The sequence below is a fragment of the Lycorma delicatula genome, chromosome 12 (assembly GCF_047948215.1).
Source record: "Lycorma delicatula isolate Av1 chromosome 12, ASM4794821v1, whole genome shotgun sequence".
Lineage (NCBI taxonomy): Eukaryota > Metazoa > Arthropoda > Insecta > Hemiptera > Fulgoridae > Lycorma > Lycorma delicatula.
In genome coordinates, this window is record NC_134466.1 from 6,655,282 (window position 1) to 6,673,404 (window position 18,123).

At 28.4% G+C, this 18,123-nt stretch overlaps 1 protein-coding gene across 1 annotated transcript in view; it reads left to right on the forward strand.

The window, feature by feature from the left end:
• NaPi-III (Na[+]-dependent inorganic phosphate cotransporter type III) overlaps positions 1-6,745 on the forward strand; it is a 144,192-nt gene extending 137,447 nt beyond the window's left edge. The window contains exons 10-13 of the mRNA XM_075379761.1: positions 372-502; positions 662-847; positions 5,686-5,838; positions 6,333-6,745. Coding sequence (XP_075235876.1) covers positions 372-502; positions 662-847; positions 5,686-5,838; positions 6,333-6,423 — 561 coding nt within the window. The 3' untranslated portion in view covers positions 6,424-6,745. The remainder of the gene's footprint in view (positions 1-371; positions 503-661; positions 848-5,685; positions 5,839-6,332) is intronic.
• The last annotated feature ends 11,378 nt before the right edge of the window (positions 6,746-18,123 follow it).

The window sequence follows — 18,123 nt, forward strand, 5'->3', positions numbered from 1 at the left end:
ATAAAGTTTCTGTAAAATTTCATCTTAAATTTTATAGTAATTAACATAATCAGTTTAAAAGCTGTTTAATGTATTTTGAACACAGTAAATCATGGATATCAAATTTCAAATGAAATATCATGTGCGTATTTAAAGTGTAAACAATTAAACCAAAGTAAAGAAAAAATGCTTTATTATCTTGGATTCATTTCTTGGTGTATGATACTTTTTGTTATTTCATATTGTATATTTCTGTGATTATAATTTTTTAATATTTATGCATACATAGTTAATCATTTGTATAAATACTAAATACAAAATCATTCGGTTCTCTTTTATACTATCGTGTATGTATTTATATATTTACCAATATAATTCTTTCTATTTATCAGCAGGATGTAGCAGTAGTCAAAGCAGATACAGAAGTAAAATATGACAGAGATGATGTTTCCCAAGTGTTTGCATTCTTACAAATATTAACAGCTACATTTGGTTCTTTCGCTCATGGAGGAAATGATGTCAGGTATTATAATGTTTTCCATGGTTTTTAGCAATGGTTTTTAAAAAAATATATAATTAAAATGTGTGAAGGCAAAATTAAATATCATATATGTATTTGCCATTACTATACTAGATGTAATAAAAAACCATACATTAACTACTGATTTCTTCTTTTTTTTAGCAATGCAGTGGGTCCATTAATTGCAGTGTGGCTTATTTACAATGAAGGTTCTGTTATGCAAAGATCAGAAGCACCAATATTTGTTCTGTTATTTGGTGGAGTTGGTATAGCTACTGGTTTGTGGATATGGGGGCGAAGAGTAATACAAACAATCGGTGAAGATCTTACAACAATCACTCCACCCATGTAAGATTTTAGGTTAAGTCTTATCTATGTAGCTTTATATAAATATTTTTCCTTTATTTATTTAATTAAATAACTTAAACAAATATTATCATTAGTTCATTAGTTCATTAGTATCATTAGTTATGAAATATGATTTTTGCTCAGTAAAAAGACAATCTATTATATTTTAATAAATATAAGTAAATTATATATATATTATATGTATATATATATATATTTAGAGTTATTCAAAAAGAAGGAGCAGATTTTAAATATTTATTTCTAATGAACAACAATAGATAGAGACACATATGATACATCACTGAATAGAGAAAAGTTTAAAGTTTTAAGTATTAGTTCCATTCAATGCCTACAGCAGCACAGCGGTTTGTTTACAAGAAACTGGCGACACCACAGGAAAAGTCGTTTTGTGTGCTGGAGAATGCAAAGAGTGAATGCATTGTTTCAGTGCAGCATACATATCATTGTAAGTTCAACAAAGACCTGCCTCATCATAAACAGATTTACAATCGGTACAAGAAATTCATAGAAGATGGTTGCATATGCAAAGGGAAAAGCGCTGGTAGTTCTTCATGTCAGATGAAAATGTTGAGCATATCCAAACCGCTTTCAAACACAGTCCTAGGAAATCCACAAGTAGAGGAAACAGAAAACTTGGAATTCCCCAACCAATGGTATGGTGTGTGGATGATTTTATCGTCATACAAGACGGCCCTCCACCTCACTTCCACCATGAGGTGTGACAGTATCTGAATGACACAATTCCAGAACAATGGATTGGAAGAGGTGGGCAACATGATCTTGCTCGTCTTAAGTGGCCATCAAGGTCACCATATCGTACACTTGCGATTTTTATTTGTGGGGTACATAAAAGACAGCATATGTGTATCAACTACTCCTGATACTCTTCAAGATCAACAAAATTTAATTTTTACAGAGTGAATTCAATAACCAGGGACCAGTTAATTCGTGTGTGGCAAGAAATGGACTACCAATTCAACATTTGTCGCATAACAATTGGTACTCAGTTGTATGCATAAAATAAAAATTTAAACCTTCCTCAATCTATATATATAAAACTTTCTAAAAATTAAAATAACTCAATATACTGACTACTGTGCCAATTAAACTCAAAAAAACATTAACTTAACCACCAAAAACAGTAAGAGAAAAACCTAAAAAAACTAATACCAATTAGTACCGACTTTTGTGGGATCCTGTATTATCAGTTGGTACATAATTCTACAATTTCATCTACAAAGAAAAAAATAAAAACTTAAAAATTTAGTAAAGATAAACCCTAACAACCACAAAATTTGTAACAACACTCTGCCATACTGGAATGATGTAAATTTAAAACCAAGAGTTAAATTGTTTTTATATATGTGTTTTTCTAAAATTGATCCTTTCAAGACCCATATCACCTCTGTACTAATAATTCAAATATGTATGATTCAATGTGACCGACCCAAGTACAGAAAATAAATTAAATAAAATGATACACACCTTATTTTTTCATATGATTCCTACATAAGTACTTCCGCGGTAACCCACATCTTCACTTATAAATTTTTTTTTTTTTTTTTTGTAAAATACTTTGAATAAATTTACATATTAAACACAAAAATTAAAATATAAAAAATGAAAATGAAAAGTTAAAAATATTAAAATTAAAATTACATATAAAATATATGATGTCAATTAAAAACAAAATATAAAAACATATTACATGCATATAGCCAGCCAATACTATAGTACTGTACTATTAAATAAAATGTTATGTAATATCTGTAAAAGTGCTATTACCTATTGCAGCTTTTATAAATGTGTACTTCTCAAATTTGGTTTGTAAGTTGATCAAATTGAATCCATGCCTACATTTAGGCTTATCATATTTTTTTTTGTGTCCAACCCAGGATGTATTTTTAAGGTTACTTAAAAGCTTAACAGTTTACTGAAACATTAAACTTTATTTATTCAGTTGTATTTTTCACTAGACATGACTTTTTTCATAAATGGTTTGTTTGTTTGTTTTAATTACATCATTAAATTCACAAGAAGAAAGTTCTGAATTAATTTTAACTTTTAGCAGATGTTTAACAGTAGATATTGAAAGTCTACCCCTTTCTGCAGGCCTAACATTTTTACGTTTGTCCTGCAGAAACATGAAACTTCACGAGTTTTCACTCAGCATACTAAGCGACTATTACTCTAACATTTATAGTTTATTCAGGAGATTATTTATATTTTTATGAGGACATTGAGATGTAGGGTTTTCTAATAGCCAAATATTTTAAGAAAATATAAAATTGTATTCTGAATTTGGCTTTAAATTACAAAAATTTTCTTTAAAATACTTTTTTATTATTAGAAGAATGAATGTAAACATTTTCACTCAAACTCTATTTTTTTTTTTTTTTTTTTTATAAATTGTAAACAGTTGTTAGATGATGAAAGTTGGACTCAAAAATAATTAAGGAATAACATTACAGCGGCTTGACAAGGATTGTAACTAATGCTTGCTGTTGTAAACATAATAAATATTTTACTAGTTTAGTATATAATACAAAATTAATAAATACTAGCTGGTCAGGGCTTGCTTCGCTTGCCTGATCGTCTAGCCAGGGGGCTTCATCCCCTGGACCCTCAACGTGTTCATATCTTCATGTTTGTGAGAGTATTAAGTATTTTGCAGATATTCATTAAAGAAAAAAAAATTAGTAGTGTTACATAATTATATTTCTGTTGCCATGGTGACAGAAGTACAGTTCTAGACAAAACAAATGCATCAGGTAAGATTTTTCAATAATTGTAAAAAAAATTATTTTCTTCTATATATCTGACTCATTTCTATTACTGCTATTCTTTGAATCAATATTTTTTGACCAACATTAGCGGTGTAAAAAAGAAACTAACCAAAAATAAGATAAATTCACAATAAAAACACAAAGTTTTATTTAACAAAACTCATCATTGAATAAATATTGTTCTTTATTTAATCGATATGTTATTTAAATTAAGCAATTTAATAACGAGTACAGCCACCTCTTGCTTCCATCCATCTAGGCGTACCTTGAATCAAATTTTGGATTCCTTCTTGGTCAATTTTCTCCTATTCTTCTTTTTCTATACAACACAGACACAGCTTTTGAATATTTACTGCATTATTTTGTCGAACTTTTTTTTAAGCACATTTAAAACACGCTCAATAGGATTTATGTCTGAGCTGTTGGCTGGCCAGATCATACTGTTGACACCTACTTAGATACTCTGAAACCCTTCTAGCAGCATGAGGTTGTGCATTATCATGCATGAGAATGAATTCTCCTCCAATAAATGGAGCAAAAGGTACAACACATACTTCTAAACAGTCGGTTTTGCAGGTGTCTGCAATTAAAGTTCCATCTTACACTACAAAAACATCACGAGCATCAAAAACATCAACTTACGGGCATCAAAAACATTTTGGATCCTCCTCAATGGGACTTTTGCTGAAATTTTGCATTCAACAAATCTTTCTGCTGGCCTTCTCCATGTCCGATCCAAAGACAGCAAACATATCCTAGTTTCATCCGTGAACAACACTCTTGTACATTTTTCAATCATCCATCTAACATGTTGAGCGAAGTGAATTCTGGCCACCCTGTGTTGTCAGGTAAATAGTGGTTTATTTGCAGGCACCTGGCTGCTTAATCTTGACTCTCCAAGTCTTCTTTTTACTATTCAGTCAGATTTTACATCATGAATAGCTTCTGTCGTCATTTATTTAGTTCAACACTTGTAATCTTTCGGTTTTTCAAAGTTACAATTTTCATAAAACGATCAATTCTGTTATCAGTACAGTACCGTATAGTATCAGTACAGGAGACCTGGGGAAGGAGACCTTGCCCAGGTCTCCTTGTGTGACTACTGGTCTCGTTGAATTGTTTCAGCATTCAACTTACAGTTGATCGACATACTGCTAATAACTGAGTTATATATCTCTGATTATAACCCACTTCAAGTAATGTAGTGATTCTAGCAGCTTCCATTTCGCTTAAATTTTTAGCTCTCTTATTAATTATGTACCTTACTCACTATGAAAAGTGCCAGAAATAAAAATAAAAAGTTCAACAAAAGTTAAATATCACGCTCAAACTGACAGAACACAAGAAACAGACTACTGTATGTTGTTAAAAGTACAGAAAATGAAGTATGAAATGTTTAAATAATGCAAATGCAAAAAAACTACTGTTGTCGAAATAAATCAATCGGTTGATATTATTTTAAGACAGCTGGTAGGAATTCTAAGACTAGCAATACAAAACAATATAACCACTTCACTTGTAATCTAACTAAATTAATGGTATACAATTAAAATTATTTAAAGCGATGCATCAATTTTGTCCAGGACTGTATAATGAAGTAAAAGGATTAATACATTTCCTTATTATATATTGTTAATATCAAGGAGCGTATGGTACTTCTATACTTATTTATTTTAATAAAATTTCAATAAAACTTATGTCTACATGTCTACAATAGTGTTTTTTAACAAAATGTAAAAAAAATATTAAGTATAATAAATATTAATTTAAACATTTATTTGTGTATTATAGTACATAATACAGTTTATTATAAAGTTCTTAGTTAAATTTTTTCAGCTAGATGGTAGCACTTCATTCAAATTAAAAATGTGAGCACGTGCAGCAAACAAGCCAACACACCGTGCTATTTTGTTAGAGAGAAAATATCATTTTTAATTTACTTGAACCGCATATTCAAACTGATATCACTGTACTTCGTAAGCTCTACACTTTAAGTTAGAGATGAATACTTACAATTACTTTTTTTTTCAGAGGATTTACTGTTGAAATTGGAGCTGCATTAACAGTATTACTAGCTAGTAAAATAGGAATACCAATAAGTACTACTCACTGTAAAGTAGGTTCAGTTGTATTAGTTGGTTATGTTAGTTCATCTGTATCTGGTGTTGACTGGAAACTTTTTAGGTATGTACATGAACTGTTTTATTATTAATTTTTATTAAGATTATACTTGATGCAATGGCATTATAATATGCAATGTCATAAATAAATATATGTATATTTATGTATATAAGTATATAGATAAAGTGAAGCAGTTTGTTTCCTTTATCTCCTTTACTATTCCACAAGTAACACCATCACTCTGTTCACTAAAAAGACTGACTGTTTAATAACAACATTATTTTCAACAACAAAAAAAAAAGCAACTGTGAGTATTGTAATTTATACATTTATTAGTTGTGCTCTATATACAGAAAATTTTGTACAGATTCTTCAAAACAAATGAATAATCCACTCCACTCTACAACAATGTATTATTTATATTATTTTTCAATCATTAGAGGAAATAAAAATTATAAACAGTGAAACAAAATGACTAGAAATTCATCAAATTGGAATAAAACAAATGTTAAGAAAAAATGTATTTGAAATTGAATTAATTTTTATTTTTGTTTCAGGAATATTGTATCAGCATGGATAGTAACAGTTCCAATCGCAGGTTTAATCAGTGCTGCGATTATGTATGTTTTAAAACTTTGTTTTCTGTAAAACCACTTACCTGCTCAAAAAAAGAATCACTAAGCCTCCCTTACTACTAATAAATGTTTATAATTAATGAATGGAAATTCTTTCATACTAAACTTAATAATGTTTAAAAATAATTTTAAATTAAAATGTTATTTTAAATATAAATGAATAATAATTGTTGTTTGCATCATTACATGATGTTGTTAACTATGTTCCTCGTTATTTATTCATTTTAATTATAAAATAATTCAAAATTTTATTACTGCTTTGTTCTAAAAAAGGAAATGAAAACATTGCACAAAGAAAAAAATTTAAATGAAGAGAAAATATTGACAATCCATGACCCTTAAAATATAAAAATTTATTTTTTTAGAACAATTTTTTTTATTTTTAAGTATCTGTGTGACATTTTTTTATTCAAAAAGTTTATATTTTTATTTTGTATAAAATCTTTTTTATTGCTTTTCTTTTCTAACTTAGAACTAAAATCAATTGATCTTTTTATTATTAATCGTTTTACTCCGATCTTTTAGATACCGGCAAGAAAATAGTAGTTTCATTAGTTTAAAATTCTGATGAATAATAATAGATATGTTTAATTATACAAGATAAAAACGGTTAATGAATAGGTCATATGAAAAATATGTTATTTAACATGTCAGCTCACAATCATGGTTTTGCATAATACTTCTAGTAAGCTGTTAGATTATTGATAAATAAATCCTTATTTTTCCTTTCACACCATCATCAGGTCACCTAGAGCTGTTTAACACTTCTTTTTAAATAATAAATGTTAATGAGATCGTGTAGGTATATTTTATACTGATTTAATGACTTATTAATATAGATGAATACATTATTAAATATTCTAATATGTTCATTCATAATTATCTTATGTAAAGTTTGGCATAAATTCACTGAACATACTATTCACCTTTTTTTATCACTGTCACAAAATTACTCCTAACATATTTATAGTAATTCTTTTTCAATTCATTTTTTTTACAATTCCAGACAGATTTTTTAATTAGATTATCAGTAGAATAGTGTGGCTAACTAGTGTGGTACTGTATTGTTCTTTGAAAAATATTTCATTTTTTTGACAGGGTGATAAATTTTACAAGAATTTTTTTTTTTAAAACATTAAAGGAATATTTGATATTGTGTGACATCTTGCAGAATCTTGATGTATGAGGGTATTTACAATTTTTTGAAATTACATCCATTGGGAATAAAACATTAAAATTTTCACGATTTCATTCACATAACACTTTATTTTGTGGACTGTTAAGAGATTTTAGAGATTTCCATCAAGTCGCATGTAGTCTCTTTTGAACAGTTCTAAAATTTTCATTTGCTCCATTAACGCTAACTTATTCAAATCCACAATAGACAGTCTAGGGATAATTTTACTTTTTCTCACTAACTAATCCTGTGATGAGTTAATAATTTTCTACTATTTCTGTCAGGTGAAAAGGAATATGTTTTTTAACTTCTACTATATAGCATTCAGCCCTTTACCCAGCACCATATTCAAATGCTATTTGTCATATCATACTGGTATATTCCAAAACAATTGAATGTTTACTTGAAGTTTTAATATTATCTCTCGAAGTATGAAAAATGCAGTGCGATTTAATAATTAAACTGAATAGGTGGCCAAAAAACATTAAGTTTTAATTGGTAGATAAAACAAAGAACATAACTTCACATTATTCTGGGAATGTACAGAATTGGTATGGTTTTATAGTAAAACAACAATGCAAAATGAAACTAAAATTTTCTCTTGTTCAGATTTTTACCTGCTATTTTAAGAAAAGAACCAAAATTACCATCATTATGTTAAAATGTTATTGTTCATTAATCCTTTCCAATCAATATTTCTGAAATTGCAGCTGATAATGTGAAGTACTTATAAACCGAAAAAAATGATTTTTTTTTGTTTTGTAAAAGTTGTTAGCTGGTGCTAATTATATGAATTGTTAAAATATAAAATAAAATTTACATGAAAGGTTTAACATTATAAAGAGAAATAAAATTTGATGTAATGAGAAAAACGTCTTTTTTATGAGAAATTCAGCCAAATGCTTTCCTAAGTAGTGATTTTCCCTTCTTGGAAAAGTATTTTATTGTTTGTTTTTATTAAGAATAGTTTTTGAAATTTCAGAAGAAATATCAAATGATGCAAACAATTTTTTTGACAAAAAAATTTAATTTTTCTTACATAACTTATATAAATTTATATTAAAAAAAACTAATAAATATATATTTTATAAAATTCAAATAATTAATTAATGTTTGTAAGGAAATGAAAAAGAATATTTTTATTAAATCTGTACTTTATACTGAGTGAAAAAGCGAATAAACAAAGAATCATTAAAGTTGTTATTTGTTTAATAATTATGTTTTTATTCATATACAATCGTAATATTAATGTTATTGAACATAAAAATTACAGGATGTTAATTATTTACTGTTATTAAAACAACATATATTTTTTTCACTTTTTGATTGGTATACATGTGGTAAAATTAACACTTCTAATATATTTTGCACATTTATAGTATACTATTGTGCTGATCACAGGAATAGAAGCTTCTGTTAATCTCACAGTACTGTCAAACACCCAACTTTCTTCAACTCTCAGAAACTAGTAGATCGTAGATTGATAATAACTTTACATTCATTCAACTGACATGATATTTGATCAGGGAAAACGTAGTACAATTGATATTGTAATTCTATGAAGTACTATGACTTTGTCTACTTGTTTGACAAATACGGTCTTCTAGGTCTTCTATCCAAGTTTCAAATCCTATGAATGGCACAATATATATTTGAATAACTGTAATAGGTTATATTATATTAGTGAAATATAAAAACCAGTGTTAAATAATTATCAATTTGTCATTTTAATTAATTAATTATTATATACCAGTAATATTATTATTGTGATGTGTTCGAAATCAATTAATTAACGTGGCCTACAGTGTAATTTAAAAACTATTAATAAGTATAATAAGACTGTTGAAATAATTATATTATTTATTTATTTATGATATGTATTATGTACTTTTTATATACATGGGTGCTAACAGAAATTTTTTCGCAGCTGATGAACCTTTTGATATGCTATGATTACTTCAAACATACCAAATAATTTTTTTTTTAGATGAAGGGAAGTGTGCAATGGCCTATGAAAAATAATCCAAATAATATTTAGGAATTTTATTAAAATTAATTTTTTCAAATTTTAGTATGAAAAAAATCCAATCGCATTTTGAAAAAATATCATTTTACAATATTTCTATAGATTACAATTTGCAATGAAAAATTGCATAAATCCAGTTTTTATTTATTTCTAATGAAAACCAAACCAAATTTATTAATATATCATTTTGAAAATTCACATGATAATGCTGTCAATCACTTTTGTAACTGATTTTCAGCGCCTAGTTCTGCTGTTCTTGCCTAGTTCTGAATGCTATCTTGATATTTTACATCAAGACAACATTACAATACCTATACAAAAACTGACATCCTAGTGTACTTGAAATTTATAAAAATACATAACAGCAATATATTGATGAATTGAATTTAACACACTTTTTTGATTAAATACATTTTTGTTTAAACATATGTCTTCCTACTAGCTGACCAATTTGTTGCTGATGCAATTTATTGTCTACATAAAAATCATATAGTTTATTATAAAATTATATTATTATTGTTGATGAATTATTTGAATTTTCACAAACTTATAAAAATTATAACGTATAAAAAACTTAATAGAAGAAGCATCTAGTTGTTATGTTGTTATTAGAAGGGATATATGGAGGCCTGCGTTTATCCGACACGCATTTCAGCCACTAGGTTTATTGTGGACTTACCAGACAGGAGAAATAGAATGTCCAAGTCAGTCCACAGGTAGCATCTCCCTTGCTACCAAATACCTAGAATGCACTGACTTCCTGAGTATGAATAACCTAATTGAAACAGACCTGCACCCAAGAACCAAAGATGAAGAAGAAGGGGAAATGGCAAAAGGAGTAGTTGGTGAAAAGAATATTATAAATATTTTCAGTTTGATTATATTTATTTACCTATAAAATCTAAAATAAACTCTACTATTATGTAAAAAAAAAAAATTAAAAAACAATTTCATCAAATCTTCCAGTTTTACATATTACGTGTTTTGTTTGTTTATATTTGTACTTACTGTCAGCACTCATGAATTTATAATAAAATATTTTGATCAGATAATTTAATGATTTATTTTTAAATTATATAATCAGACATTTTATTTACAAAGCATTTTCTAAGAATATAATTCTATATAATTTGTCTGTCAATTTCATAGAATGTGGTTTAAACTTTTAAAAAATTGATGTTTACTGCACCTAACAGTACCGGTGAGTTTGCACAGTTAGTCTGAAAAATCTCTTTTGGAAACATATTTCCAAGTTAGAAAATTAATATTTTTTAACAACGTTTTAGAAGTTATTATAATCCAGACAACTTCATGTTAATATTTTCAATGTTCACTACTTAATATTAACAAGGTAATAAAGGAACTAATAACTGAATAGTTCTTTGTTGTTTTTACAAACTGAAATTTAAAAGAAAGAAACTTTTTAAATACTATTCTACTGTGTTACATGTTAAATAACAAAAAGTCCCAACTTTGCATTTCAGTCCGTGCTTGATTTTACAGGTGTAAACCTTCTTTATTGCTTTTGAAATTGTACATGTGGTGTTTCAAATTTTTTATTATTTTTATTCATCTAGTATAGGAATTATATGAATTTTTATTTTGTTTTTAAAAAATACTTCAATAAAAGTCAGGAGAAAATAATGAAAATTACCACAAACTGTGATAAATAATCCATTCCCTAACAGAATACACGTTAACAATTTTATCACTGTTTGTTATGTAAGCTGTTGTTCTATTTTGCTGCATCCAGCAGCACTGTTCAACGTGTTCTAGGAATGCTTTGAAGATCTTGATTTTTTTATAAGAGTCAAATGTTACTGCCTCTGAGAAAATAGTACGCATGATAATATTTTCCTACCATATTCAGAAACAATAATTGCATCTTTGTTTTTGTGTGTTTATCTTTTTCCTCTTCTGCTTTATTATTTTTATCAAGATCCATTTCAATCTATGTAATGTAATATTTCTACACTCCTATATATCTTTTCTGTATTTCTTTTTGTTTGCTGCTGACTAAATATATCGGGTTGGCGATAGAACAATTTCAGTTTGAAGTGTGAAATAAAACTCATTGTTTTTATACAAAGACTGAAATTTAATCGATTACATATTTTCCATTTTGTCTTGTAACCTTTTGCCATCTGTCTGGTGACTTCATGATTCCATGCTCATAGAACTTATGGTCTTTATCACAAAAACCGAACCGAGTTCGATTTCAGATCATCAATACTAATGAAAGTTTTACCGTTCAGAGAATTTGGCAAACTTAGAATAAAAATGGTAACCTGTTGATACAGATCAGGGTTAGATGGGGGTTGAGAAATCACTTCCCAACTGAGTTCCAATAATTTTCTATGAGTTACCAAATATGTGTAAGATCATCATTTTGGTGGAACATAATTCCTTTGTGATTCACCAATCTGGACATTTTTCTTTGATTGCATCCTCCAGTTTCATTAGTCGTTAACAGTAAACATCTGAATTGATTTTTTGGTTCCTTGGAAGCAGCTCAAAATATAAAACACCTTTGTAATCCCACGAAATTTACAGCATGAATTTTTTTATGCAATTCAGCTTTTGATGTGGCTTGTGCCAGTTCATCACATTTGGAACATAGATTGTTTCTGATTGATGTTGTTGTAGGTGATCCATTTTTTGTCAGTGGTGATGATTTGATTCAAAAAAGGGTTGACTTTTTCACATTTGAGATGTATATTGCAAATATTGATTCGTTGTGTTAAGTAAGTCTTTTGTAATTCAGGCGGAAGCCAAATATCGACCTTCTTAATGAGTTTCAAGGCATTTGATGTGATTTCAATTGTTGTGTGTGATACATTTAACCTCTCTGCAATCTCTTGCACAGTCATATGACAATCCGATTCAACTATGCCTTGATTCGATTTTCATTGATTTCAGTAGGTTGACCAAAATATTGGTCAACACTGAGTGAAAAATCTCCAAAATGGAATTTTTTAAAGTGATTCTGACAAGTGCATCGTGTTAGCCAATCAACACCAGAAATTTCACATATTTCTTTATGAGCCTCAACAGCTTTCTTGCCTTTAAGGAAATAAAAAAGTAAAATATATTGAAAATGTTCGTTTTTGAACTCTATGTTAAAATTGATCATAAACTAATAGGTGCAAACAAAATTACACGCAACTTGCTTCTAAGTATCCTAAAAGTGATAACTATTAAATGTTAAAAGAAAAAAATTCATATTATTGACAGCAATTCTTCAAAACAAACATAAAGCTATTTATTTGTGAAAACTAAAATTACTTTCTTGCCGACACATAGAATTACTTATTGCACCTAAGATTATTGAAACTATCTGTTCTGTTTTTATTTTTTATCCTGAAAATTTCAGTACTGTATATCTTCCAATGCTTCCTCTGTCAAATTTTCATGTCGCTTATTAATATGAACAAACATATTTCTTGCTCTCTGCTTCTTTTCAATTTATGGCTTGGATAAATGTTGTTTACTGTTTAGTTAGTTACTTCTTCAAGATTATACACAATCCCAGGTGTGTAAAGGTTATTCTTTATTAAAATTAGCCTATTCTTATGTGAAAAGAAAATATGGCACAAAATTATAATCGGTAATGTATTGCTCCAATCTTAAATAAAATTATTCTGATCGCTTGAAAGGTTTAGAATTGGATGGGTAACTACTGCCTAACAATCTTGAGATAAATTCTGGATAGTATTATTTTTCTCTGTCTGTATTTTTTTTTTTTCAGTAGTTCAGCCTCTGTTACTATTCATTCTTTTTTATCCTCAATCCTACCTTTTTCACTTTGAATTCAGTGGTATAAGTTAACTATTATACTAGGTTTGTGCTGAGGAAATGTAGAGCTCTGTAATCAGTAAGATCTGGTAGACGAGAATAGTAGATCGGCCAGAGAAGTTTTATTTCTGCTCACTTGCTGTTGAATACTACTTAAAGATAAAGTGGTCATCAAGAAAATTATTTGGGTTCCTAATCTCTTTTAAAACGCAAAGAAAATGAATTTCCTTTGCTAATAGTGCTTAATTATGATATTTATTTACTGATATTATACAATCAGTATGAATAGTCATACTGTATTAGATATAGTAATAAAATTTTTGTAATGCTATCAAATGCCAATTTCTTTAATCATCAGAACATTATTCAGTGACGGACTGATAATTCAATTACATTCATTAAATTGATGCGCTTCTTGATTTAAGAAATAAAATACGGTTAGCATTACAATTCTTTTCAACAGACCTCAAATTACTGCTCATGTAATAAATATGGTATTTTTGCCAGTGTCTGCTCTAGCGGTTACATCGCCCCGGACAAAAAGGCAAATTTCCGCCCCTTAAGAATATATATATATCTTTTAAATAAAGATACATATTTTTTTATTTTTAATAAAAATCAAATCATTTTATTTAAATTTTAATAAAAGCATATATTTAGAAAGAAACATATAACTTAACATAAAATTGATAATCAAACAGTACAAAACAGTAGAAATTAATTAAGAAATATCTGTACCTAGCCACAAATTCTTAACCAAATAAATTTTTACATTTTTAAATATTATTAAAACTGTGTATTATTGCACAAACAATCAAAATCCCATTATTTTGAAAATAAAACAAGGTAACATAAACTACACTAAAATCACAAAAAAACCTTTTTTTTCTCACTTTCAGCTCTGCAAACGTTTTTATTACGTCTTTTTAATTTATTGGATCAGCAATTTCATGCTCAACTGCCAAAATGGCCAAACCATTAAGATGATTTTGTGTAGTAGTTGAACGTAAAAAGTTCTTAATTAATTTTAACTCCTTTCACCACTTGCTACAGTTATTGGTATCGTTAGCAATATTTTTAAAGCAATATTAAGGTTTGGGGTAAAATTTAACTTTCATTTTTGGCCAAAAAAGCAGATGCTACTGAAATTTCCTCCTACTTCTGCCTCATTCTTTTCCTGCTAATTCTACCTGATTTATGTCAACAGAATCATCATTAGTTAAAATACATTCTAAATTCTTAAAGTGTTTTAGTAGCATTTCTTTGGACATGATTTTTAAATCGTACATATTATTTAAGAATTGAAAGTAGTTTCTATGATTACTAAGTTGTTCAAATCTAGCTAGAGCGTTTAGTGCTTGATTGATTGTAAAAAAGTAAAAATTCTATTTTATATTTTTATTTTGGATCTTCAATGGGTTCATCTCGTGCATCGTATGAGAAGTTCCTTTTTCTTCTTCTTTCACGGTGTCATTTTGATCCAAAATTAGCCTGCACGTCAATTTTGGTACCAAGTTCTTTTGCTTCAATAATAGTTTCATCAAAGGACGAATCTGATCGAAGGTTCTTAAGAAATATTTTGCAGTTTTGTAGATCAAGTGCAGAGGCTAGATCAAAATCTTTTGTTTGCATCAACTTGCTTACTGGATTAATGGAATTCAGTATTTTATGCCAAATAACTAATGATCACAAAAACTTAAATTGTTTAATACAATTTAATAAACCTGAGGCCTCGTCTCTTATTAAATTATCAATTTCTTGGTTTTTGTAAATGCTTAGCAAGGCGCCATATACATCTCGCAAATGGAATCTCAAAGGCTTTATTAAGGCCTCTATCCTACTCTCCCATCTAGTGTCACTCAATGGTTTCAAAGTTAAACCTTGAACATGATTTAAAAGTATTGTCAATTGAAAAATAGATGCCAAAAAAAATATATTTTTTGGACCATGCTGAAGAAATTAGCGGTTTCCAAGGATGCTTTTGCCATTTCATTAACAACAAGATTGAGAGAGTGGCTACTACATGGAAATAGAATGCTTGTGAATTATATTGTTTAATTCTAGATTAAACTCCTGCTTTATCGCCCGTCATATTGGACCCATTCTTGTATCCCTGCCCTCTGATATCTTGCAAATTTAAAAGCAAGTCATTAAGTTCTCCAATTATATCAGACATTCGTTTCACTGTGGGTCTTTCGACTGGTAAGAATCCTAAAAAGCTTTCATTAATTTTAATTTCAACATCAATGTCAGATTTATTGATTGAAACATATCTGACCACAAGAGTCATTTGCTCTACATTACCAATGTCAGGAGTACAGTCTAAAATTATGGAAAAATATTTGATATTTTTTTATTTCATCAATAATATGAGACTTTACACTTTGATACAGCAGATCTATTATTTTGTTTTGTATATTCTTCCCAAAATAATGAGCTTTACTCTCTTCTTTTTTGACCACTCTACAGATGTGCTCTTCCATAATGGGATCAAATTCAGGTAGCAACTCAACTATTTCTAAGAAATTACCATTATTATTCTCAAACAACTTGTCACTTGTACCTTGAAAAGCTAGACCACTTTTACCAAGCATTTTAATTGTAGCACAATAAAGTAATTGCTACAATTCTTAGAAGTACTTTGTTCCAATGATTTGTTTCAGCATAAATAATTCATTGAGCAGCCGCATCTATAGTTTTACAACACTTTAACCTTTGGTTCATTTCTAGCATGATCTTTGTGCCTGAATATGATTTTTGGAAATTTCATGCTCTTTTTAAGTTTCATTTAGTTGCTTCCAACTTCTAAAACCCTCCTTTGAAAGAGAACTAATTATACAGCCAAAAAGTTTGCAACAGAAGCAGTAAATGCAGTTTTGTGAAAGAGAGTACACTAGCCAGTCTCGCAAAACTTACTCTCCATTGCTTAAAATTCGTGTATAATACACGTGTATAATTCGTATGTATAATTCGTGTATAATAATTTCTGCTAAAATATCGACCAATGTCATTGGAAGGAAATTTGTAATTATGCAATGGTTTAGTTGGACCTTGTCTTACTAAAAAACATTTTTCGGCATCTCCTAAAATTCTTGGCCATAATACTGGATCTGTACACAAAGTTAGCAGAACGCTTTCTGTAGGTGTCACGTTGGTGTGAATTTTTTCAATTCTTTCATCTGGTGATGGTAGAATCAGAGTGTCGTCAGTTCCAATTGAATTAGAAGCTTTGTTCATTTGTTTGTCATCATCATCCTCTGATGATTCTGTATTTTCTTTTATAACTGGACTTGAAGTTGGTTTTCTCAGAGTTGTCATTTATTCTGGTACAACTCTGGATATACTTTTATGACGTGCCAGTTGTTTTTCTCTTTTGGCTTCCTTTTCCAACCTTTTTTTTTGTACTGGTAACCACACTGTTTTCCTTTGACTGTCAGACATTCTGGAAGAGGCACACACATAACTCAAATTAAACAATGTAAACTATAGAATAATATTAAAAAAAATAATAAATAATAGATTTATCCTTGTTCTAAATAAAATTAAACCATAATTAACTTAACTTCAAAATTTATATTCTGTCAATCGACATTAAAAATATTTACGAGTTACACAAAATATTTTTCGTATCCTGTGAACGTAAAGAAAGTCTAATGTTATTATATATGTATTTTATAATAACAAATATTTCAGTAAATTATAAATACTCATTAAAAACAAGTCTATGATTCTTGATTTTGAGATTTTATTCAGTTCAGTTATTCAAATATAATATAAAACACGATTTATTGAAGCAATGAACTTAATAAATGTCATTGAAACAAAATATAAATAATTATACCTATAAAATACATTCAAATTTGATGCAATATTTTATTGATTCAATAAACAGCGTTTTTGGATAAATGAAATATTTATTTTATTTAAAAACGCTTTCATTATATCGATTCGATAATCGATGTACGATAAAGTAGTATCAAACTAAGCAACAGCTTAATTATAGATGTACTTATCTTTAAATATTAAGAAATTGCACTGAAGAAAATTTTATGAACTTCCACTATAGCAAGAATAATGCTATTGTCTAATGAAACTGCTGTTTTGTAATTGGAGGTAGTAAGCAAGTCTATGCATGTTCAACACAAGTTGAAGCAGCGCTTTGCTAGCATGCTAATGCTATTCTGTTCAGAGAAGTATATGAACGTTCAAACAAGTTCAAGCAGCGTCCTTTACAAATTCTGCATTAATTTTTCGTTAATAATGTAAATATTTTTAGCTTTTTGAAATAAACAATACAAATATGCTACGCACTGTAAATTTTTAGAGAACAAAAAACATATATGAGAAATTTTCTATTAATTGGGTATTTAACACATTAATATTTTTTTCACATTTACAGCCAAAATGCCACCCCCAAATTTTGGCGCCCTAGACAAATGTCCGGGTTGCCCACATCTAGACTGAGCACTGATTTCTACTCGAGCATAGATTTGACATTTTTCAAAATTTGTTGGTATCTATGTTTTTAGTACAATTTTTTATTTCTTTGTTGTATTTATATGAAAGTACACATTCTTTTATATTTCTTTATTTAAATATTTGCCTAGACTCTTAGGTTCCAGTGAAAAGACCCAATACATTTACTGTTTCAAACTGAATTTTTAAAAATGTGTGTTTACTATTGATTTTTATTTTGTTTGGCACGGTTTGTTTTC